The 27,064-nt window shown below is 38.1% G+C and overlaps 1 protein-coding gene across 2 annotated transcripts in view; it reads right to left on the reverse strand.

The window, feature by feature from the left end:
- PTPRU (protein tyrosine phosphatase receptor type U) overlaps positions 1–27,064 on the reverse strand; it is a 264,849-nt gene that overhangs the window by 128,706 nt on the left and 109,079 nt on the right. For both annotated transcript variants that reach the window (XM_053707080.1, XM_053707078.1), the window contains exons 2-15: positions 17,311–17,430; positions 16,864–17,135; positions 15,970–16,051; positions 15,753–15,868; positions 13,351–13,525; positions 10,078–10,371; positions 9,366–9,659; positions 7,154–7,263; positions 6,439–6,640; positions 6,087–6,189; positions 5,648–5,921; positions 4,175–4,211; positions 3,836–3,974; positions 3,197–3,348 (exon numbers count right to left, since the gene is read on the reverse strand). In XM_053707080.1, coding sequence (XP_053563055.1) covers positions 3,197–3,348; positions 3,836–3,974; positions 4,175–4,211; positions 5,648–5,921; positions 6,087–6,189; positions 6,439–6,640; positions 7,154–7,263; positions 9,366–9,659; positions 10,078–10,371; positions 13,351–13,525; positions 15,753–15,868; positions 15,970–16,051; positions 16,864–17,135; positions 17,311–17,430 — 2,370 coding nt within the window. The remainder of the gene's footprint in view (positions 1–3,196; positions 3,349–3,835; positions 3,975–4,174; positions 4,212–5,647; positions 5,922–6,086; positions 6,190–6,438; positions 6,641–7,153; positions 7,264–9,365; positions 9,660–10,077; positions 10,372–13,350; positions 13,526–15,752; positions 15,869–15,969; positions 16,052–16,863; positions 17,136–17,310; positions 17,431–27,064) is intronic.

The following is a 27,064-nucleotide window of genomic DNA, read 5'->3' on the forward strand; positions in this document are numbered from 1 at the left end:
GTCACAGCAACACAACCAGTTATTTGTATGTTGTGATTGAGAAGAAGAATATAAGAATGTTTGCTTTGCAATATGTGTACAAGCTTTGTCCACACAAGAGGTTCACACCAGAAAACATCACAAATGAGTAGATTTCCCATCATTAAAGTAAAAGAAATCCGTGAGAAGTGTATCATTCAATACAGCAGGGGTAGAAACATAATGACACAATAAATAATACCGGTAATATACAGTATCTCACAAAAGTGAGTACACCCATCACATTATAGTAAATATTTTATTATATCTTTTCATGTAACAACACTGAAGAAATTACGCTTTGCTACAATGTAAAGTAGTTAGTGTACAGCCTGTACAGCAGTGTAAATTTGCTGTCCCCTCAAAATAACTCAACACACAGCCATAATGTCTAAAGCGTTGGCAACAAAAGTGAGTACACCATTAAGTGGAAATGTCCAAATTGGGCCCAAATGGTCAATATTTTGTGTGGCCACCATTATTTTCCAGCACTGCCTTAACCCTCTTGGGCATCAAGTTCACCAGAGCTTCACAGGTTGCCACTGGAATCTTCTTCCACTCCTCCATGACTACTTCACCTATTACCTATTGGGGCAGCTCAGCCGGAAAAGATCTTCACACATTGGCTCCTGTGTTCTGACTGCACGTGTAATCGGCACGTGTAGTCAGTGACAGTGAGTGAGTCTGCAGCACGGCAGTCTGTCACAGAAAGTGGCGCCGGCTAGTGCTGATTCCGACTGTCAAGGGAATGCAGAGCCACCTGGAGCTGCAGAGAGTATAAGGCGGTGACGTTGGTGAATATACAGTAGTTGCTGGCTGGCCCTACTCCCTGAAGCGAAACATAACGGTAATGTACCGGTATTATGTATCATGTAGCATCAAACACATACGAGTGGGCAGTAACTAGCGGACGTCCACTTGTGATTAAACCGCCTTATTGGCAGTGACTTATCTATAGCATATTTAATTACTGCACTGTCCCAGCCCCCTCAACCTTTCCCACCTGCAAAAAAAATATAATATCTGACTCATTCCAACTTTACTCCGTTATCTGTGATCACTTCAGTTGCAAGCTCCCCTTCTTGCTTAACAACTCCCTAAATCTTAACACCTCTACAGATTCCCCATCATAAAAACCACAAAATAAAGCAAGCTCCCCCTCCCCTAAGCTTTCCTCATCTGTATCTTAGTATCCCTGTATTTCCAATTTACTATTATCATAAAAATTGCCTTGTTCATTTATTATTCTTTGTTGAAAAAAGATAAACCTAGGTAGGCTCATATGCTAGTTTAATAGCACCAAAATTAAATTTTCTTTAAAATAGCACCAAACTTTAAGAGTGCGGCTTATAACCGGGTGTGGCCTATACTCGGAACAATACGGGTATTTTATTATTTAGGTATTGGCATTGGTATTGGTGTTAGGAGATGGGCAAGGTCCGTTGGTGTTACTGCTGTGGCATAGGGCTAATAGTACAGGGACATGGTTGTTATTAGTAATACTATTATTGGGACATGGTTTTAGTTATGGCCTATTGCCGTCTGGCGTTAGGGTCATAGTTAGAGGTGTGTGTAGTCTGGGACAGTCTTTATTTAGGGTTAATTACAGTGCAGGGAGGTTGATGTTTTCCTTTACTGAGCTGGGAGGTTAAAGAGATACTAAACCCACATTTTTAGCCACCAGTAATTAGCAAGCATAACCCAGGTTCTGAACCAAAAATGGTCTGGCTCCTAAGCTTTACATTCCTGCTTTTTAACTAAAGATAGCAAGAGAACGAAGAAAAAATAATAATAGCAGTAAATTAGAAAGTTGCTTAAAATGACATGTTTTATCTGAATCATGAAAGAAATAAAAGTGGGTTTAGTATCCCTTTAACTAAATACAGATGATCATTTCATTTTTATTGTCTGCGCTAAGGTCAGTCTAATTAAAACATGTAGCATGACACCTAAAAGTAATTTTAAAACTGATTTTAGTTAGTGCTACAAAAAAAAAAGAAGGTTGCATATGATCGATGGTTATAGGGTAATGTTTTTGTCACAACTATGAGTATTTGCTTTCATTATTACCTGGGAACCACCCCAGTGCTGGAGTTGCCCAATGTTTAAACAGCTCTAGTGTGATGGGTAACCCACAGGACTTTAATAGCAATGCAGCTTGCCCTATGCTGTGGCTCTGTCCATACCAATTGCAGTTTGCATAGAATCTGATCTAACCCTATGTTAATAAATAATAGCTATAATGCAACACATAGAGCCATTTTCAGAAATAAGGTTATGGATAGCAATGTCTGCCAAAGCAAAGTTAGAGTTAAAGTAACAGTAGAGTCAAAATTAAACTTTCATGATTCAGAGAGAGCATACAATGTTAAACAACTTTCCAATTCATGTCTATAATCTAATTTGCTTTGTTCTCTCCGACATGTTTGTTGAAAAGTATATCTAGGTAGGCTCAGAAGCAGCACAGCACTACTGGGAGCTAGCTGCTGATTGTTGGTTCACATGTGTTAAGCTAGTTCCCAGAAGTACATTGCTGCTCCTTCGACAAAGGATACCAACAGAATAAAGCACATTTGATAATATAATTAATTTAGACATTTGTTTATGAATCATGAAAGAAAACAAAAATGGGTTTCATGTCCCTTTAAATATTCATAAAAAGCAGGGGAGGGAGGGAATTAATCCCTTTAAACGTCTGAACAAATAAACTTTAAAAAAAAGATGAGAACTAGAAAAATATCAAATTATTTAAAGCTAACAGTTGTTTCTGCAATTTTTAAAATAGTATTTCACTTTAGTTATGCTGTGACAGCATATGAAATCAAGTTTAATACATTGGGGCCGATTTGTCATCGGTCTGTCCGACATGATCCGCTCAGCTGTCGGCATTTATCATTGCACAAGCAGTTCTTGTGAACTGCATGTGCAATGCCGCCCTCTGCAGATTTGTGGCAGGGGGTGTCAATCAGCCCGATCGTATGAGATCGGGCGGATTGATGTCCGCAGCCTCAGAGCAGGCGGACCAGTTAAGGAGCAGCGGTCTTAAGAGCGCTGCTTTATAACTGCTGTTTTCGGCCCTTGATAAATCAGCCCCATTGTATTTTACCGGCTGTAAGAAAAAACCTTTTGCAGTTTTTGATGCTCTGTGTACATAAAAGCAGGGGGCCTCTGTACTTACCTCTGCTGCTGTAAGTGGGAAGGAATGCAAGTGCTGCTTCTTCCTGCAATAACGTGGGTTGGTCTGGGACTTTGGTGTGTTCTCTGGGCAAAGCAACATGGGAGTTTTCATGGTGATATGGAAGAGCAGATTTAGTCAGAGCCACTGGCTTTCTGTGGGGAGAAAAAGTGGTGACTTAGAAATAGATGGGTACACTCCTTATCAATAGAATGTTTATGTTAGTGTATTATTCAGGGGATGAAGGGACAGAGTTCATGTGCTTCTGTCACTGTGCCATTGTGCAAGGGTCAGTACCCATAGGTCGTTCTGTCTGTCACAGATTGAAGGGAGAGTCTGCATGCCATGTAAGTCTTTCTGCTCGTGTCACTGTGTCATGCTGTATTGGGAGGGTCAGACTCAATGTCTAGCTGATTCTGTCTTTGTCACGGTGTCACGCTGTAGTTACAGCTATAGACTCTATGTCTCATGCCTGTGTCACTGTTACACTTACGGGTAATAGGCATAAGAAAACTGTGTTCTTCTGGTAGCAAGAAAGAAAAGGAACAGAGGGTGAGGGGACCCACTGAAGATTTATCCCTTATAGCAAAATACTGGCACAGAATAACTACATTCAAAACTCTATCAAGAAGCCATACATACCCTTTGCGTACAATCAGAATGATGGCTCCGAGCAGGATAATAAACACGACCAGACCTCCTGCACAGATTCCAAGCACTAGACCCATTTCCTCAGAGCGCTGGGGAGCCACAGAGGAGCTGTGATTATCCTTACAGGGAGCTGTAACAAGGGGCAAATGAGAAAGGAAAGTTAAATAGATGCAACAAAAGGAGAGGAGACGAAAAGAGAATGTGAGAGTGGAAATGTACAGTATGTACAGTAGCTGTATTAAGGGCTGGTAAGAACAACCAGCTAGCTCATTTGAAAGTAAAGAGGGTAGGCATGAGATGCCATGAGTTAGTGTGTCACTATGAATTTACCTTTTCTGGCAATCCTCACACAGTTCAAACGTGTCTCCTGCATGAAAACATTAACAAGGAAGTGAAGGATGAAAACATTATAGGCTTTATATTCTTATCCATAACTTAATTCCTAATGTTACTTATTCATAACTTCATTCCCAATATTCCTTCTACTTTATCCATAACATCATTCCATATATTCCTTATCCATAACTTCATTCCCAATATTCCTTCTACTTTATCCATAACGTCATTCCATATATTCCTTATCCATAACTTCATTCCTATGATTCCTTCTACTTTATCCATAACATCATTCCTAATATTCCTTGTCCATAGCTGCATTCCTAAATTAACCTTATCCATAACTTAATTCCTAATATTCCGCCTACATTATCCATAACTTCATTCCATATATTCCTTATCCATAACTTCATTCTATATATTCCTTAACCATAACTTCATTCCTAATATTCCTTCTACCTTATCCATAGTTTCCATACCAATATTCCTTATCCATAACTTCATTGATAATTTTTCTTATCCATAACTTCACTCCTAATATTCCTTCTACCATATCCATAACTTCATTTCCTATATTCCGTATGCATAACTTCATTCCTAACATTCCTTCTGCCTTATCCATAACTTCATTCCTAATTTTCCTTATCCATAACTTCATTGATAATTTTCCTTATCCATAACTTCACTCCTAATATTCCTTCTACCATATCCATAACTTCATTCCATATATTCCTTATCAATAACTTCATTCCATATATTCCTTATCCATAACTTCATTCCTAATATTACTTCTACCTTATCTATAACTTCATTCCATATATTCCTTATCCATAACTTAATTCCTAATATGCCTTCTACCTTATCCATAACTTTATTCCATATATTCCTTATCCAAAACTTAATTCCTAATATTCCTTATCCATAACTTAATTCCCAATATTCCTTCTACCTTAGCCATAACTTCATTCATCATATTTCTACTACCTTATCCATAACGTCATTCCATATATTCCTTATCCATAACTTCTTTCATCATATTCCTTTTACATTATCCATAACTTCATTCCATATAATCTTTGTCCATGACTTCATTTCTAATATTTCTTATTCTTTGTCTTTACCTTCATTCCTTATATTCCATATTCATAACTGTATTCATTATATTCCTTATCCATAACTTAATTCCCTATATTCCATATCCAAAACTTTATTCCCTATATTCTTTATCCATAACTTAATTCCTAATGTTCCTTATTATTTATCCATAACTTAATTTCTTATATTCCTTATCCATAACTTAATTCCTTATATTCCATATTCGGAAGTGCATTCCTTATCTCTCTCAATAAGCCAAGTTTGTTCCTCCTCACCATTTGTTATAATTTTACTATACTCTTCTTGACTAACCATTGTAGGCCCAGCTTATAAATTATATAGTTGACTGCATATGCACCCTTTAATCCTCACCCCTCTATGGTGGCTGGCAGCCTGAAGATAGATAAGGTATCCTCTACGAGGGTCTAAAGGTGGATTCCAGTAGCCTTTATAACTCCGGTTGTCTCCAACAGTGAAGGGGGTGTCTCTATTTAAGTCACTGGGGGGCAGTTCTGCCCCCACATATTGTGCTGCACCATCCTTTTCTGCGTCTTCATAGCCTCCTGCTTCAGGAAAGCAACCAGGAACTCCTAGCTCACGGCGAGTGCGGCGGGCAGGCTCCCCCTCAACCAGCACCTGGTAAAAGCTGAAACCAAGCAAAATAATAGTGTATTAGCTATAGAAGTCAATTGTTAAAGAAGGGGGCAGATGGGGAGGAAGATGCAAAGCAGAAAGGGGAAAGAAAGAATTATATATAGATCCTATAGGCCATGCAGTGCTGTGTGCATCATTTGTCTACTGGGAAACTCACCTAACAGGGGATCCCCTCCCCTGAGCAGGCCTCAAAAGCACAGTTATAGTTTGATCTGTTTCTGCCAAGGGGGGAGGTAGATCACCATAATCAAATGCAGGAGCTGGAGAAGTGAGAGGAAGGCAGAATGAGTGTTTTAGTCCTTGAAGTGATTGTCCCCTATCTCTTGTTAGCTAAGAATCACAGGTAAAGGGTTTATTGATGCTGTTCATGGGTAAATGGTAAGTACACAGTGCATAATAACAACTTGATATATTTGCTAATAATTAGTAGTGTACGTGCAAAAATAGTGCATGCCTAACACTGTGGGGAAAAATAAGTGGTATGAAAGAATACAAGTTAACACGCATACCTGAAATGTTTGTGGTGATCTCAGTAAGAGCACTCTGCCCATAGCCCTTGCTATTACGTGCACGCACACTAAGCAGGTAAGTGGATCCTGGCTGCAGATTGGTAAAAAGATGTGACGTCTCATTGGGCAGTTTACATACTGTGTTCCGCTGGCCAGGAACACTTACTCCAGGATCTGATGACTCAATAATCTGATAGCTGATCTGCCAACAGAGGGAGACAATAAAGGGAAGGTCTGTAAAATTCTATGTGCTGGGTGCGGCAACAGTTACATTTGTTAAAGTGACCGCATGAGTTTAAAGGGATAGAAATGTCTAAATTGAAATGTTTATCGGTGCATTTCAATTCGAAATAGAAACATTTTTGGAATGTACTTTCATTAGCGAAAATGCTTCTAATAATAGTTATTGTTTTTCTGCAGCACTTCGAGGGCCTGTGCACCTGTATTGAAACAGTAGATAATAGTTAATAGTTAGCAGTAGCCTATTTGACACAAATTACATCTTCAGAAGCAATACACACCTCCTCCAGGTCTCTCAGCAGGCATGATGTTTGAATACTGGGGTATTGGCCCTAAAAGGCTTATTAGAAGCATTTTTGCTAATAGAAGTATATTGCAAAAATGCTTATATTTCAAATTGAAATGCACCCATGCGCATTTCAATTTTGACCTTTCTATCCCTTCAACAACAACCATATACCCACCGAACACGTACCTCATATTGTGTGAGCACCCCATTTGGCTCAGCAGGTTCGTCCCAGGACAGGAGAATGGACTCATCCTTTGGGGTGAGGATAAGGGACTCTGAGGCAATGCCCCCTGGCACTGAAATTGGGAGAGAGGTTATATTGTGATCTATGTTTAAAGTGATATTAAACTCAACATTTAGGACCAGATTACATGTGGCGTCCTATTTAGCTCTTTTGCTCGCGTGCAAACACCACCAGAAGTAAGCTTTTAATGCGTGTGGGTTAGCGCACTTATTACAAGTTGAAAGTAAAATGTTTGTGCATGAGGGAAAGTCGACGCACCCTAACTTAAAGAGACACTGAACCCAATTTTTTTATTCTTTCGTGACCAAGATAGAGCATGCAATTTTAAGCAACTTTCTAATTTACTCCTGTTATCAATTTTTCTTCGTTCACTTGCTATCTTTATTTGAAAAAGAGGGCATCTAAGCTTTTTTTTTGTTTCAGAACTGTTTACAGCACTTTTTTATTGGTGGATGAATTTATCCACCAATCAGCAAGGACAACCCAGGTTGTTTACAAAAAATGGGCCGGCATCTAAACTTACATTCTTGCATTTCAAATAAAGATACCAAGAGAATGAAGAAAATTTGATAATAGGAGTAAATTAGAAAGTTGTCATGCTCTTTCTGAATCACAAAAGAAAAAATTTGGGTTCAGTGTCCCTTTAAGGACCTAGGATATTGCGATTTCTTCTCCTCATAGACTTCATTGTAGAGCGTAAACTGGGAAAAAAACATAAAACGTATTGCTCGCGCGCTAACCCAACTGGAGTTAAACCTACAGTGCTAACCCGAAGGTAGTTATGAATATTTTACATTTCAATGTTCTTCACATAGAAGAAAATGTTCTATTTATCTTTAAATATATATTTATTTATATATCTGATGTATTTGTTTGTAAAATATGCATCTATACATATATATCTATAGGAATATTAATTAAGAAATAAATACATAGAAAATGTTCTCTTAGGTGAAGAACATTGGAATGTAAAAAAATTACAGTACATACATTGTAAAACACATTATTAAATATTAAAATTTAATTAAAATAAAATAAAAAATAGTTATATATGTGTGTGTGTGTGTGTGTTTGTGTGTATACACATATATACATACATACACACACATGTATATGTATGGATATATACACATTATAGCCCTTTCCATTCAAATACAGTACCTTGTCATATTCCATATATCTTTTAACCCTTATAACATTTTTTTTTTAAATCTTTATGATTATTTTTTATTAGATATTGTATATATGAGTAACAATTTATTTCAATGTATTTATGTTGTGTTTAAATACAACTTTTTTTCTTAGCCCTAACCCTTTACGCGCTAACGTTAGTATGCCACTTGCAATCTAGCTAAAATCTTTAATTAAGGAAAATAAAACAGCATTGCAATTTACATCATGATTTGCTTTGTGTGCCTTTGATGTAAAATAAAAGTGTGAAAAGTGTGGTTGTTTCAATTAATCTGACTTACTTAAGTATGGGGACATTTACCTGAGCCTGCAACATTCTACACAGTGATTATTAGATAAAATCACAAGCTCACTTCTTACATCAGTCTCTCACTGGCTGTAGCAAAGACCAGAAACATTCCATTAGATTTTCCAAGAGGATTATCCTGATCTGCAAACTTTGTAATCTGTGCTAAAAAGGATTTTAAATGTTTTTGTCCTGCTTAATGACATTAAACACTAAATAAATTTTGTGCACTTACCTCTAAATATGGGTGCTGATGGGGGTACTTGAGGACCGCGGTTGAGAAACAATGACCTAGGTTACACTAAGGTTTCTGAAGACAAATTGCTACACTTATGCAAACACGTCAACAATGAAATTCAGTGAAAGCTAAATCTCAACATGGCTGCACCCATGTCTAGAGATTGGTGGGGACCTCTATACCACACTAATAAAAATGCATTTAATGTGTAATGTCCCTTTAATTGCCGATATATGCTATCCCTTTTATTTAATTGTATGGAGTGTGTTGTGGAATGTAGGTATAATTGATATATTTATAAGGGGTTTTCTGTATTTGAACTGTAAAGGAACATACAGCCATGACCATTGCAGGATAAGTATAAATAAGTGAACTGCACAGGAATAGTGAATATCAATAAGTAATCTTGTAGCAAAAGTGAAAAAAATAAATCAGCTACCATCTTCTTGAGTGTAGCAGGTCACCTCCTTCCCCTCTTTCTTGCCCTCTGAGTTAGTGATGGCCAGACGGCAGTGGATAGCACGGTATGGGGGCAGCCCATGTAGGGTGTAGTGACTGGTTCCTCCTTCTACTGTTATGCAGCTCTGCACAATACTTGGCTCTGAGCGATAGCAGAGAGTCACTGAAAACGTATGGCAACGTGTGACATTAAAACCCATTGCTTCCCAATGCAGAGTGAGCTGGCGTGGTTCTTCTACTGTGCAGGTCAGGCCTTTAGGGGCTCTCATGGGCTCTGAAAAAATTGACAATGAGAGGCCAGTTACCAGTTACCCCAATCAGAGTCTTTATTTATCATATACCAAGTCATTTTCTCATTGCTAACACACTGGCATCCCTACATATTTCCCAGAGTGCTACACTCTATTGAAGGATTACTCTCTCAGAGGCTCCCACTTTTTCTTTGTCTCTCCTAATTACCCCAGGACGGAAGTGGCATCCTACGTTTAAGATATTTCTCAGTTCAAAATAAGAGTCCCACCTAGCTGTTTTATATATATTTTTTAGTCCATCTAAGCATAGCTCAATGGTAATATGTTCCCCAATGCTACTTCTTAATACCCTGCAATAACTTTAAATAATAAAAAATAAAAAAAAAACAATAAAGGACTGACTATCCAAGTTAGGAAACATTTGAAACTCCACATACATACCTGCACATTTTGTTCTGCTGACCAAAGCCGGTCCAGGTCGGCCTGTGCCCCCCTCCCCAGGTCGGGTGAGCAGCACAGATATGTGATACTGTGAGTCAGGGTCCAGGTGCCAGAGCTTGTATGTGTGTGCTGTAACAGCATGCCTCTCCCGCCATGATCCCCCACTCACACGATACTCAATCTCCCTACGTACAATGGGACCATCTCCTATGATGGAACGCGTGTTTAGCTGCACAATCAGATAGGTAGGACCAGCACGCAAAAGCTGTGGAGGAGCTATCGGGGTGGGAGGCTCTGCGAAGAGATACAAAGTTATGAGTATTACACTTAATGTATTTTGCATTTTTAATACAGTGTAAAGCAAGGCGATATACTAGTAGGTGCAGGTGACATCTAATAGCCAGATTCAATGTCCTACATGTGAGCTGAATCCCTCATATATTTCATATATATAGCGGGATGCCGCTCTCACCATGGTGAACAGCTCTCTCTTCATGTTTATCAACACATACTTATATTTGTATTATAGCTGTACAATAGCACAGCAAAAGTCTAATATTTATTATCATGTTATTTTCCTAAGAAATATAAAAAAATATACCTTATAAAGGTAGATATTATCCCAGTATATGGCTTTAATATAAATTGCACTCTCTCAATCAATTTATGCTACAAATAAAATGAAACTTTTGGTTGTGCATAAAACTTTAAAAACTAGAGGAACCATGTAAAAAGTTTACTACAACTAAAATAGCAAAACAAATTGCCATAAGATTAGATAGGGTGACAGATGCCAGTGGCCACTAATTTCTTTTAAAGCACATGAATATGAGCAGTTAACTGATTTCTTTGGGTTCAAAGTAGAAAAATTCACATAAACAGTGTCTTAAAAATGTACTTAAAATTGTGTTTCCAAATATAAATTTGCAAGATTTACAGTATTTTCTTCTTAGGATAGATAGAGCATGCACAGTTAGACAATAGTGACTTGTTATGACATGTTTTGACTACAAATAATACGGTCTACTCTTATGTGTTTTGGATATGAATGTTATGATACTAAAAGGAAGCTATCAAGAAAATAAGACACACATGCACACACATACTGTGTGTATATATATATATATATATATATATATATATATATATATAAATAAATAAATAAAATACATAGCCAGTAGCCCAGCACTCCTTCCACACTGGTGTAATCACCGCCTTGGTGCAGTCCTCATATAAATATGTAGAAATGTCTTGGTGTAGGAGGGCACACAGAGGACTTGTATTGAAGTGAAGAACAGTGCAATTTTATTTCCAATTTTGTTTCACATCAATTATAAATGTCGACGTTTCGACCCATTTATGGGCCTTCTTCAAGAAAATTATGATTCGCAGTGGCGTACAAGCCGGACTCCCAACTAAACAGCGGTATTGGAGATACGGAACGTCGATATTTATAATTAATGAGAAACAAAATTGCACTGTTCTTTACTTCAATACAAGTCCTGTGAGTGCCCTCTTACATATATATATATATATATATATATATACACACACACACATATACTATAATCACGTTTGTAAAGCGTCCGTTGGTGTCGCCAGTTGCGCATGTATCCTCAAAGGAATGTTGGCTGGATTCCGAAAATGGCAGGGTGGTGAAAGAATCCACCGAAGGTGTATTTTTTCCCCACCCTGCCATTTTCGGAATCCACCTGGATGCAGCGTAGCCAAACTAGAAGCCTTAAAAAAAATAAAAAAATTTAAAAACACGCAGCCGTCCCGCATGAAATATCGAAAAAACACGTATAAATCAAAAAACTACCCGCCAGCACAAAGTATAACAAAAAAAACCTAACCTCCCGCACAAAAGTATTAACCCCTAATCCGCAAATAACATAATTAAAATATTAACCCCTTAACCGCCAACCCCTTACATCGCAATAAACCAAATTAACCTATTAACCCCTAAACCCACAAACCCCCATATCACAATAAACCTAATTAACCCATTAACCCCTAAACCGTCAACCCCCAACATCGCAATAAACCTAATTAACCTATTAACCCCTAAACCACCAAACCCCCACATTGCAATAAACATAATTAACCTATTAACTCCTAAACCGCCAACCCCCCCACAATGCAAATAACTCATTTTTATTACTAAGCCCCCTAACCTAACACCCCCTAAATTAACCCCAATACTAAGTTACACTTAAATAAAACCATTAAATTACAAAAAAAATTATCTAAAATTAAAAAAAATAAAAAACTCTAAAATTACAGAAAAAAACATAATTATCAAAAATAAATTTTTTTAAACCTAATCCCTATGAAAATAAAAAGCCCCCCACCCACCAAAATAAAAACACCACCTTAACTAAACTACCAATAGCCCATAAAAGAGCTTTTTGTAGGGCATTGCCCTCTTTTACATTTAAAAATTACTAAAAAACCCTAATAGTAAAACCCCACACCCACCAAACCCCCCAAAATAAAAAAAACTAACAGTAAAAAAACCTAAAGTGCCCATTGCATTTATATGGGCATTGCCCTTAAAAGGGCAATCAGCTATTTTCCAGCCCATTAAATCACTAATCTGAAAAAAAAAAAATCCTAACACTAAGCCCCAAAGAAGATGATGGAGCCGCCTGAAAGAAGACCTTCTCCGCCGAACTTCAGGAACGGTTAGTACCTATTTGGGGTTTAATGTTAGGATTTTTTTTCTTTTTCAAGATTAGGGATTTAATGGGCTGGAAAAGAGCCGATTGCCCTTTTAAGGGCAGTAAAAGAGTTGAATGCCCATACAAATGCCCCTTTAGGGGCAATGGGTACTTTAGGCTTTTTTAGTGTTAGTTTTTTTTTTATTTTGGGGGGTTTGGTGGGTGGGGTTTTTTTTTTACTGTTAGGGGGTAATTGGTCATTTGATTAGGTAAAATAGCTGTTTAACTTAGGGCAATGCCCTACAAAAGCCCTTTTAAAGGCTATTGGTAGTTAAGTATTAGATTAGGGGGTGTTTTTATTTTGGGGGGATTTTTTATTTTTATAGGGGTATTAGTTTAGGTTTACATTTTTTATTTTGGATAGCTTTGTTTATATTTTTTGTAATTTTAGCTTTGGGGGTTGTAAATACATAGATTGATAACAGATAGACAGACAGATTATGGTGTTTTATTTATACAGTAGTGTGTAATGTTAAAACCATGTGCCGTGTGATGCAATTTAATACATTGCTGAGTACATGGCATTGTTAGTTTTCTAAACCCCTTTCACCTTTGACCTCAAGCTCTGCAAAGTTGGACACCCCTGCTCCATGAATGGAACGGCTCACACAGCGGTACAGGTCCTGATCCTCCTGTTTGACCTCCAGAAGCAGGAAAGAAGCCAGAAATCGGTGGTGGCTGACGTGCTGAATAATCCCAGATGAGGCTACACCTCCGCTCTGCCTCTGAGTAGCACAGAATACGTTAAGTTATTTAGAAAAAGGTCTGCAATCATCCTGAGTTCTCATTGGCTAATTTTATATTTACAGATAAAATATTTTCAAGTCAACATACAATTAACACTAACAACTAGACTACTGGCACAATCCTATTGGCTTTTATTACTGCAATCTATATATAAACATTATCCCACCTCAAAATATTCCATTTACCATAAAATTGCAAGGGTGCCTATTATATGAATCACAAGGAAAGACTTAATGGATTTAAAAATGTAAAGCTATGAGGAGAAAAGAGAGTGGGTGATATGATAAAAACAAATGTATATTAAGGGATTTTAAGCCTTTTTTCATAAAAGAGCAAAACCAGAACGATTGATTGTGATTTGAAATTGTCGGTTCGCAGGTTCAGACTTGTACTCCTCTACCTGTTGCCAAAGGACTTATAACTGTTATGCTAAAAGAGGGGCTTGCAAGACTAACAAGGGCCACAGTATGTTTTTACCTGCCCCACAACACTATACTATTTTACTATTATATAATACTCCTTATTTGCTGGCTGATTTCTGTCTTTATGTGTTAATCATATTCATATAAATGTATGTAGAATATTGTTAGGTTTCTCCTAACAGTATACATATAAAATGCATTCATTGTCCAGAAAGTCGGGGGGAAAATTCCAATGAGCCGCTTTGATAGAAAATGTTGTCAACCACCAGTACTATATGGTTCCATGCACTTACATCACATAGTGGACTTTTACCCCTTATATAGGAATAGAAACGGTCCATAAACTTAGAGCAATCTATGCAAATCCTAATAGAGGTATAAAAACCAATACATCCAGTCTCTTAAGGGGACATTAAACACAAAATAAATGCCAGATAGAATGATACTATGCAGATGTATTTTGTAAAATTATATTATTTTTTAAATATTGAAAAAAATAAGTATAAAGTGTCTATAAAACAATGGTCTCCCCTATATTGTAACCTAGGTTTCTTTCTATGTTAAGGCCAATTAGGGACATAAATGGGTCACTAAAGTGTATATCCAATAACTGTGTTTACAACAGCAATATTGAAGGGACATGAAACCCCAAATTTTTCTTTCATTGTATCCTCAGGAGCAGCAGTGTACTACTGGGAGCTAGCTGCTGATTGGTGGCTGCACATATACACCTCTTGCTATTGAGTCATCTGATGTGCTCAGCTAGCTCCCAGTGGTGCATTGCTGTTCCTTCAATAAAAGGATACCAAAAGAGTGAAGCCAACTTGCTAATAGAAGTAAATTAGATAGTTGTTTAAAATGTTTGCTCTATCTTAAGAATGAAAGAAAAATTTGGGGTTTTATGTCCCTTTTTTAAGTCTGGCGTCTGCTTTTCCCCTTTTAACAGGAATTGGAAAGCCCGCAATTTTCATTAAAGCTAATATAAATTTAACGTTATTACCCTTAAGTCAAACGATAGACGTTAAAAAATCAATGAGACTTTCATTCATGAAATCTTTACTATATACTTATCCTCAGAGATATTTCACTAGAAATGCTATACGGATAAGAGACGATCCTCTGGTCGCCATATTCAGCAATTGATTGACAGATGACTGATCTGTAATCAACTAATCATCGTTTCCCCCCGGGCAGTGACGTTTGTGTAAATGGCCTGAATGCCCCGGGGGGGAAACATCGATTAGTTGATTGCAGATGAGTCATCTGTCAATCAATTGCTGATTATTGCGGGTGGAGGATCGTCTCTTACAGCGTTTCATGTTAAATACCTCTGATTATAAGTAATATACTAAACATTTCATGAATGAAAGTTTCATTCATTTTTTAACTTCTATTGTTTGACTTTAGGTAATAACGTTAAATTTACTTTCACTTTAACAAATTACAGGAAAAGGGGACAAAATAAAAGATGGGAATATATTGCAGTTTTTTTACTACACATATTTAAAACATTTTATATTACAACCCAATGTGTTTAATATCTCAGATTTGTTCTCACACTGCAATAGAAATAAAAAACTCATCCACTTAAACAGGAATGTAGTCATGTCATTTGCCAACTGGCTAAAAAAACTTGTCATATTGATGAACAGAGCTCTCAAACTCAACTCCAGGTCATGAGCATGGAGGGAAAGGAGGTGGCAATTACTTTCACCATTAGTTTTCCACATCCCAAAATTCATAATAATAATGATATAATTCAAAATGATAGGTGAGTTGTTACCTGTAGCAAGACGCTTTCTCCTTCATTGGCTCTGCCCGCTGCAGGACACTGGAAGGTGACATTCTGGCCAGCATTCACTTCCACCTCTCCCAGACGAGAGAAATGAGGGGCCCTGGCTGCACAATGGAGTGACAAGAGAAAGAAGTCATGTAGTAAACTCACTCATGTCTCACTACAGACATGAACCGATAGCATGAAATTATGTTTCTGCACTCACCACAAGGATAACTAAACAAGAGAATGTCATCCAAGCCAATGTATCCTTGAGGGGTCCCAGAAACCTCTGCTTCAAACAGCACCTAGTAGAGCAGACAGAGTATAGAAATCAGTGGCAATAAAAGGATTAGCAGCAAGATAATTAATTGGTGTAATGCCAAAGTAAACCCACAGTGACAAAGACAAGATTCCATGACAGATAAGAGAATGACATAGTAATGTCAAAAAAAGAGTAGCACAGTAGATTCCCCAAGACAGAACATGCAGTGATCTGAGATGTCATCGCAGAAAATGCATCATGTCTGCAGAAAGAAAAGGACACATTCAGGAACTGTTACCACTCTTGCTTTGCAGTACTGCTTCAAAATATACTGTTTTTTTTTTTTTTTCAAACAGCGCTTTGCTCTGGCTGCACTGTGTAAGTTTTCCTTATCACAGTGTATCCAGAGCAAAGTGCTGTTTGAAGTGAACAGTAAAATATGCAGTAGCGCTGCAAAGCAGCAGTGCATTTATTGTTGACTGTCTCTCATATTTTTTCAAACCCGCCCCCTAAGACATTCATATGAGCAATGCACCTTTTTTATTACTACATTTCTATGTTAGAGAGAAAAGTAAACTAATTCATTCAAGAGACATTTTACAAATTTTTTTGTCTGCAGCTAATTTGCAATGCAATTTTCAACTTCTGCACTGTATTATAAAACTTTAAAAATGGCTTTATTCTCCAGTTAACCAACACATTGCAATTGTACTGGTGCTTTAGTGTAACTGCCTAATTTAAAATTGAATTTTATATAAAAATGACCTACAGAATATTTTTCACAAAAAATAATCTCATCGCAGAAGTGAAAAAAAGTTCTGCCTCTGGGAGTAGATTGAATATAACAACACCAACCTGGTACTCATTAGGCCAGAAGGTGCTAACTGCCAGCTCAGCCTGGTGCCACTGCCGCCCACGAGGGCCAGACACCTCCCACACAGCTGTCCCCAGAGGGCCTCCGTTGACTCGTACATAAGCACGCAGTGAGCCCGGCCCCCGAGCATCTCGGCTGTGCAGTAGGTAACTGAACTGCAGGCAGTGAGTGTCATTCTCACTTAGAGGCTGGAAGAGAAGCTGAGCTCGCTGTCCTGGAGCATGCTTGGAGGAGTTCACCAATAGGTAGGAACCTGCAAAGAGAAGTGACCAGTATCAGAGAATTAAAAACAGGGGAAGTAGATATAAATTAGTTGGGAAATAATTTAACAGGATAAAGAGAGTGAGGCTTCATGCATTCTCTTGATAGCTGCCACTTTTCCTTCCTTCTTAAATTTCTCACCCCTCTTCACCCGTCCTGTTACTCACCCTGTGGCAGGTCGATGTCTCCATTAGGATCGTGTACCACATCCCAGTCAAAGTCATCCTTGATTCCCTGTGTGACCTCACATGGTCCAATGTCACTGTGTGCATCAAAGGTACAGCCAGCTGAAAGACAACCATGATATATTGTGTCAGTGATCCCCATCTCCTCTCACTGCTTCCCCCTCCCCATATGTAACTGCCCTCTCTTCCTCTTTTCAATGTGACGCCCTACTTTTTGTTCTTTTTCCATTGGGTGTCCTCCACTTCTGTCTCTCTGTGCCACTGTCCCCATTTCTCATTCTTATGTCCCCCTTCATCAGCTTCTGGCTGATACATTTTATGGATTATTTCTGGAAGTATCTTTATATAAATTCCTACACATGTGCACCTGACTCCTCAATGTTGTATAACAGTGTTAACATTTATCCAAATCAGTCAACCCCCAGGCTTAATAAATATTCATTTTGGACAATGCCACTCTCATATGTACTACATTCACAACAAGCAACACATTAAAATAATAATTATTGTCTTATTAAAAGTACACATTTAAGTCAAAATAAACTTGATTCAGATAGAGCATGCAGTTTTAAGACACTTTCTAATTTACTTCCATTACTAAATTTTGCACAGTCTTTTTATATTCACACTTTCTCAGGAACAAGATCCCACTGAGCATATGCACAAGTTCACAGGGTATACATATACTATTCTGTGATTGGCTGATGTCCGTCACATGATACAGGGGGCAGAAAATGAGAGAAAAAATAAATTTGTCACACAAATAAAAAATCTACGGCTTATTTGAAATTCAGAGTAGGTGTTATTGCATTGTCTTTTTAGCATGTACTTGTTAATTATGCAATTCTACTGCATTCATTGGTCCTTTGATGGAACATGACTTGATATATTTCAGAATATGGCAGTCCTAGAGACGTAGCCTGTCTCAGTTCATACTTTTCACAATCCTCCTGCAGTGTATGAGACAAAAAAGCTGAATGTCCCATTTATAATAGTAGAAATGTGTTGTTCCTCATTGGCTAAAGAATCTCTATTGATTTAGCTTAGTAGAGTTGCTTTTAACCAATAACAATGCAGTGCGTTATAAATAATAAAACCATTGACTCAGATTTCATTATGAAAGGCAATAATAATCCAAGTTTTTCATAAAGGGACATAATATCCATATGCTAAATCACTTGAAAGTGATGCAGCATAACTGTAAAAAGCTGTCAAAAAATATCACCTGAACATCTCTATGTAAAAAAGGAAACTATTTTACCTCAAAAAAAATTTCAGCTCACCAGAGTAAGTGCTCTGTGAACAGTTATTATTCAGCTACTGTCAACTGCATGTTGAAAAAAAAAACAGCAAATCAGCTTCATCAGTGCGGATGTCATTCTTTGATTTACTGTGATCTTATGCGATTTCACTGAAATCTCGTGAGAGGGAAATAATAATGCTGTGCCTGCACATGCCAGATGCTCGCATCCTGATTGGCTGCTTTATGTCCCTTTTCAATGGAATGTGGCTCCTGAGGAAATTTTGAGGTAAAATATCTTCCTTTTTACATAGAGATGTTCAGGTGATATTTTCTAGTCAGCTTTTTACAGATATTCTGCATCACTTTCAAGTGCTTCAATATTTGGGTATCATGTCCCTTTAATTAATGTTTATTTAAAGGTGCTAATGAGTCTCTAGTAAAGATTAATCATTTTAAAAAGCCCACAATTAAAAGGGACATAAAAGTGCAAAAAGACATATTATTACTACACTATTGCTTGCATAGGGGTTAAACAGGCAGTTACAGTCAACTCCAACAAAGCAATGTACAGCCAGCAATAACCAGCTAGCTCCCAGTAGTGCATTGCTGCTCTAAAAGTGATTTTAAAAACCCCTATAAAGGGGTTAAGCACATATTAGTAGCTCATAATCCTTTAGAAAAAATGTATCAAATGATTTAACTACAAAAACCAACAGAATTTAACGCATGGTTTTCTGTTAAAAATCATTAGATATGATTTTCTAAAGGATTGTGATTGACCCCATAGTTATTAACAAGCAACAGTGCAATAGTAACATGTTCTAACGCATTAAATTGCACTTTATGTCTATTTAAAAACAAACAAAAAACTTTATCTGTCAAACGCCCGCAGGTGTTTCACAACACCAAAGGTACAGCTGTTTCCAGCTCCCAGCGCATTACTCCTGTATCGGCTATGGCTGTGAGCATGCCAGGAGTCAGTCCCGGATTAATGAGACCACACATTTTCGTGGGCAGTGAAAAGCAGTAGATGCAGATGTGCGTTTGATGTTGTGAGACTTCACCAGGCAACAGATTTGACAGGTATTTTTTTTTATGTTTATAGGGACATTGTAGTCAATGTGTTCATGTATTATAGTTTTTGTTACGAAATTTGTATATTTTTGTGGTTAGTAAACATTTTCTTGTCAGGCTTGGAGAGATGTATTTCTATCCACCAATAGAGCTGTGGGAGTTGTCATCAGCCAGACGCATTTATAAGTAGTGCGCTACTTTGCCTATCGTACTGCACAACCTATATATACGTCTGAGTCAGAAAGCTCCAGCAGTCTCGGCTGTTAAGTTACAGCCGAGAGCTAGAGTTCCTGAGCTCCACGCATCTGCCTGAATTTGGAACTGGAGGGCGATCAGTACTCCGGTTCCATACGAGGGCAGATGTCAGATTGTTATGTATCACCATCTGTAACGATCTTCTTATGGTGCCGGCGGGAAGTGCTGGATGGAATCTTGGAGGCGGTCCACCAGCGGAGGGTAGTGGGAGGCGGCAGAAGTGGAATGACCCAAAATAAAAAAATAAAGGGAGAGGGAGGGATGAGGACTAGGGGAGCAACTCTGCAGAAAACAGATTGGGTGGGGGGTCCCTAACTAACGATTGTGGGAGGCAGACAGCTGCCAGTACCTAAGATGGCGGGCACTGGTTCGAGGGGTGAGGGTTAGAGAGCTGTTTGGGGGGGGGGGATCAGGAAGGTTGCAGAAAAAAATATATATATATATATGTTGCGATAAGAAATTGGGTAATCCTAGCATTACCCGGGTAAACCTGACATTACCCAAGCGGCTGTGGGCAAAGCCCGATGTAACATGATAAATCTTTTCAGGGTGCATCGAGTCACTGCATCAACCATATATACTATGCACTATAATTCACACATTTTTACTATCTTTTTTTGCCTCCGCCTTGGGGGTTCAAAGGGGGCAAAGCCCCCCTTGTAAACCTCATTCCCCAAGGGGTGGATGCCAGAGGATCAGTGGGGGGCCTTCCTTGAACTCCCCCCCCCAGGCAGAGATAGGGGAATTACATTACATTGGGCTTTACCCACAGCCGCTTGTCAGGTTTACTGACTTTACCAGTAACATATATATTAAAAAAATGCCTTAACTTTTCATAATGGCAGACTGTCTGCCAGTACCTAAGATGGGGGTGTGGCCAGTGGGGGGTGAGGTAGGGAAAAGAGTAGTTTGGGAGGGATAAAGTAGGGATCAGGGGGTGGAAAGTGTCAGGTGGGAGGGTAATCTCTACACTAAAGCTAACATTAACCCCTTAAGGACCAGCGACGTACCCTGTATGTCGCTGGCCTTTTTTTGGGACTTGATTGTTTTAAAGCACGGTCTTGCCACCAGCATTGAGACTGCTCTATTCCACAAAGCCTGCTGGAGGGAGTGCATTAATAGTGTGTTCTTGCTAGACTTGTGCTATTATGTCCTGAAAAAACCCTTAACGACCAGTGACATACAGGGTACATTGTGGTCATTAAGGGGTTAACCTTACAAGCTACCTAATTAACCCCTTCACTGACGGGAATAACAGAAGTGTGGTGTGTAGCTGAAATTAGACGCCTTCTAATTACCAAAAAGCAATGGCAAAGCCAAATATGTCTGCTATTTCTGAACAAAGGGACAGTCTAGTAAAAATTAAACTTGCATGATGCAGATAGGGCATGCAATTGTAAACTACGTTCTAATGTACTTTTATCATCAAATCTGCTTTGTACTCTTGGTATTCTTTGTTGAAAGCTAAACCTACGTAGGCTCATATGATAATTCCTAAGCTCTTGAAGGCAGCCTCTTATCTCAGTGCATTTTGACAGTTTTTCACAGCAAGAAAGTGCTAGTTCATGTGTGCCATATATATATATAACATTGTGCTCACTCCTGTGGAGTTATTTATGAGTCAGCACTGATTGGCTTAAATGCAAGTCTGTCAAAAGAACTTAAATAAGGGGGGGGTGGTCTGCAGAGGCTTAGATACAAGGTAATCACAGAGGTAAAAAGTATATTAATATAACCGTGTTGGTTATGCAAAACTGTGGAATTGGTAATAAAAGGATTATCTATATTTTTAAACAATAACAATTCTGGAGTAGACTGTCCCTTTAAGCAGTGATGTTATCGCCTTGGCTGCCTGTAATGTATAAATCAGTCATTTTACCTCTTTAATTGTCAGTAACACACAGCAGTGATTTGATCTTGCCTTGACTACCTGCGGCACCCAACAGGCAGCAATGTTACCTGGCTACATAAAGCAGACACAGAGTGGTGTTTTATTAATCCCCATGGCTGTCAGAGAGGGTAGTGCTTGTGCAGTGTTATTTTTTTCTGAGCCATGTGTGTAATGCATAGAGGCAAAAAGAGGCCTTTAAAATGTAGCTGCCACTCAGTGGACTTTGGAAAAAATGGACATTTAAAAGGGAAAGAAACACCTTGTAATTACAAGACATTTCTGTTGTGTTGTTATAAATATAACTTATTATATAATGTTTTTCCGTAGTGAAACTACAACCTACCATTTGCCTTATCTGAAGGAGCCAATCTGTACTTTAGTTTACAGACAACAAGGGCCAGTCATGGTCGTAAAGTTAGTATAAAATGCATTCTTTTGCAGTTATTACCCGATAAAGTAAATTAAGGACAGACATGTAGCAGGGTTAACCTTGATAAATAAGCAGGGTGCATTTAAAGTCTGAGAATCGGAAATTGCCCAATTTTCAGAGCTAATTTACATGAAATAGCTGCAAAATAAATAATGAAAATATATTGCAAAGTTGTTTCATTATGAATAACTAGACATTTTATATAAAAAAATCTCAAGAAAATGCTCAATCATTTAAATATTTTAAAAAAAGTAATAATAAGCATTTTTACACTATTAAAAATAGTGAAATAAATAACCCAACAAACACACATGTCCAGTGTACATATAATACCCCTATTAAAATCCTTTAAAGAGACATACATCTATGTCTATGGTTTTGGAGCACAAAAGGTTAATTGCACACATGCCCCCTACTACACACAATTACAAGGGATAAAACATACAGGCCCTTAAACCTGTAATGTAATCACTAAACCCAATAACCTGCCATTTTACTTGTTGTTAATCCTATGCATTTGGTATTTGTTTTTCAAAATCAGGAGATTAACAAGGCAGATAAGGATCCAGTGTTGTTTTCAGGTAGTAACAACTTCAAGCTACAGTGATGTTTTTTTTTAATAAGAAGCATTTTAGGATATTTGTAAAAACACAATGACAATACCAGCAGCCATTCAGAAATCGTTATCTGACGTAAAAAAGTGAAAGACTGATCAACCTCATAGTTTTTCTCTCTTATTCTGTTACTGTCCCATCTCCCTCTCCTTTGCATGTCCCCTTTCCTTGTGGGCCCGAATCTCAAAAACTTGCGGGAGAATACTCATCAGCTTATTTTACTGAGCATTATATTGTACAGTAAGTGTCTCTCCTTAACATAATGCATATTAGTGACCCGCACACACTTCCCAAGGTAAAAATTGCCTTTAAAAAAATCCCAGAATACTGATGAGGTTTCTTATAGAATCTCGCCAGACCAGAGAGCTTTAGAGAATCAGTTTCTGTGTCTCTGCTGCTGTAACTGTCCCCTATCACATCTTATTGCACCCTCTTTATTCTCTTTTTTCATCTCTCGCTCCAATTATCTCTAAATGTCCACTCTCTTCATTTTACTAAGACTGGACAGGTGTCTCCAACTCTCTCATTACTATGTTGCTCTATGCAGCTTATTCACTAAGGGGCCGATTTATCAAAGCATCAACTATGTTGCATTCACCGGCGTCAATACGCTCGCCAGACATCGCTGCCACGGATCTGAATATGATACCCTTATTTATCAAAAAAGCCATCAAAAACATGCGCGTCAAGTACAGTGCGAAGAGCATCGGACTGGCGTTAACTAACAGTCATCGATGACGCGTTTATTCGGGTTTTCCCCAACTTTATTTATACCATTTCACTACTGTCCATGAACAAACACATTTCTCTAAAGCTAATCTTTTATTTTTCATCTGGTAATGTCCAAGAAATAGCTAGATTTATACCTCAACAAACAATAGAAAGTTATTTTTTATATGTATTTGTTATATGATATTTTCACATAAATTAATGTTTTTTTTATATTTCTACAAGTCATATTTTTTTTTTAATTATTATTAATGCTAGAATTTGTACATATATCCTTGCACATATACATATATATATATATATATATATATATACACATACAAATTCATATATACACTTTAATTATATATATATATATATATATATATATATATATATATATATATATATATGTGTGTGTGTGTGTGTGTGTGTTATGTTAGAAATGTGATTGCAATCTAGTTTTAAAACCACCCCTACACAGGTGTTATAAAATGGGCTGGCATATAAGATGACATTTACTTACTGAAAAAGAAAGTCAAAAAAACTAAGAAATAAACTGAAAATATCATGACAGTAAAGAGGTGATTTTAATTTCTGCTGTATCTGAATCATGACAGTTTAATGTTATCTGGGCTATCCCTTTGAGCTATCAGTTTAAAGGGACATGACACCCAAATTTTTTTCTTTCATGATTTAGAAAGAGCGTGCAATTTTAAACAACTTTCTAATTTACTTCTATTATCTAATTGGTTTAATTCTCTTGCTATTTTTTTTGCTGAAAAGCATATCTAGATAGGCTTAGTAGCTGCTGATTGGTGGGTGCAGATAGATGCCTCATGTGATTGGCTCACCCATATGCATTGCTATTTCTTCAACAAAGGATATCTAAAAAAATAAAACAAATTGGATAATAGAAATTCGAATGTTGTTTAAAATTGTATCTATTGAATCAAACATCAACTCGAATTTTAAAATCATTGTCTAAAATATTACACTGTGTCCCCTAATGTCAGCATCAATGTTTTCTTTAATTCTAAATTTCACATATATATATATACTTTCAAAAGTATAATACACAATGTAACAAATGGCACTTACAAGTTCTGATGAGTGATCAATGACACAAGTATCAAGCAATTTGATTTGTTAGGGTTAGTTTATAATGTGTATTTGAATCAGATTGGCTGATGTCATAAATCGTGTGATTATGCATATTCCAATCAAAAGTAATGGAAAAATTCACTAGTGTGTGGGTTGTGGAGTTTGCGTCATAATTGGTGCGAAAAGTGTTGAGTCAAATTTGGCGCAAAGTGGAGAGCGTGGCTTGTATTACATGGCTTAAACATGGTGCAAATAGATTTTTCAAAAAATAAAAAACAGAATTTATGTTTACCTGATAAATTACTTTCTCCAACGGTGTGTCCGGTCCACGGCGTCATCCTTACTTGTGGGATATTCTCTTCCCCAACAGGAAATGGCAAAGAGCCCAGCAAAGCTGGTCACATGATCCCTCCTAGGCTCCGCCTACCCCAGTCATTCGACCGACGTTAAGGAGGAATATTTGCATAGGAGAAACCATATGGTACCGTGGTGACTGTAGTTAAAGAAAATAAATTATCAGACCTGATTAAAAAAAAACCAGGGCGGGCCGTGGACCGGACACACCGTTGGAGAAAGTAATTTATCAGGTAAACATAAATTCTGTTTTCTCCAACATAGGTGTGTCCGGTCCACGGCGTCATCCTTACTTGTGGGAACCAATACCAAAGCTTTAGGACACGGATGAAGGGAGGGAGCAAATCAGGTCACCTAAATGGAAGGCACCACGGCTTGCAAAACCTTTCTCCCAAAAATAGCCTCAGAAGAAGCAAAAGTATCAAACTTGTAAAATTTGGTAAAAGTGTGCAGTGAAGACCAAGTCGCTGCCCTACATATCTGATCAACAGAAGCCTCGTTCTTGAAGGCCCATGTGGAAGCCACAGCCCTAGTGGAATGAGCCGTGATTCTTTCGGGAGGCTGCCGTCCGGCAGTCTCGTAAGCCAATCTGATGATGCTTTTAATCCAAAAGGAGAGAGAGGTAGAAGTTGCTTTTTGACCTCTCCTTTTACCGGAATAAACAACAAACAAGGAAGATGTTTGTCTAAAATCCTTTGTAGCATCTAAATAGAATTTTAGAGCGCGAACAACATCCAAATTGTGCAACAAACGTTCCTTCTTTGAAACTGGTTTCGGACACAGAGAAGGTACGATAATCTCCTGGTTAATGTTTTTGTTAGAAACAACTTTTGGAAGAAAACCAGGTTTAGTACGCAAAACCACCTTATCTGCATGGAACACCAGATAAGGAGGAGAACACTGCAGAGCAGATAATTCTGAAACTCTTCTAGCAGAAGAAATTGCAACTAAAAACAAAACTTTCCAAGATAATAACTTAATATCAACGGAATGTAAGGGTTCAAACGGAACCCCCTGAAGAACTGAAAGAACTAAGTTGAGACTCCAAGGAGGAGTCAAAGGTTTGTAAACAGGCTTAATTCTAACCAGAGCCTGAACAAAGGCTTGAACATCTGGCACAGCTGCCAGCTTTTTGTGAAGTAACACAGACAAGGCAGAAATCTGTCCCTTCAGGGAACTTGCAGATAATCCTTTTTCCAATCCTTCTTGAAGGAAGGATAGAATCTTAGGAATCTTAACCTTGTCCCAAGGGAATCCTTTAGATTCACACCAACAGATATATTTTTTCCAAATTTTGTGGTAAATCTTTCTAGTTACAGGCTTTCTGGCCTGAACAAGAGTATCGATAACAGAATCTGAGAACCCTCGCTTCGATAAGATCAAGCGTTCAATCTCCAAGCAGTCAGCTGGAGTGAAACCAGATTCGGATGTTCGAACGGACCCTGAACAAGAAGGTCTCGTCTCAAAGGTAGCTTCCAAGGTGGAGCCGATGACATATTCACCAGATCTGCATACCAAGTCCTGCGTGGCCACGCAGGAGCTATCAAGATCACCGACGCCCTCTCCTGATTGATCCTGGCTACCAGCCTGGGGATGAGAGGAAACGGCGGGAACACATAAGCTAGTTTGAAGGTCCAAGGTGCTACTAGTGCATCCACTAGAGCCGCCTTGGGATCCCTGGATCTGGACCCGTAGCAAGGAACTTTGAAGTTCTGACGAGAGGCCATCAGATCCATGTCTGGAATGCCCCACAGCTGAGTGACTTGGGCAAAGATTTCCGGATGGAGTTCCCACTCCCCCGGATGCAATGTCTGACGACTCAGAAAATCCGCTTCCCAATTTTCCACTCCTGGGATGTGGATAGCAGACAGGTGGCAGGAGTGAGACTCCGCCCATAGAATGATTTTGGTCACTTCTTCCATCGCTAGGGAACTCCTTGTTCCCCCCTGATGGTTGATGTACGCAACAGTTGTCATGTTGTCTGATTGAAACCGTATGAACTTGGCCCTCGATAGCTGAGGCCAAGCCTTGAGAGCATTGAATATCGCTCTCAGTTCCAGAAT

This window comes from Bombina bombina, chromosome 3 (assembly GCF_027579735.1).
Source record: "Bombina bombina isolate aBomBom1 chromosome 3, aBomBom1.pri, whole genome shotgun sequence".
Lineage (NCBI taxonomy): Eukaryota > Metazoa > Chordata > Amphibia > Anura > Bombinatoridae > Bombina > Bombina bombina.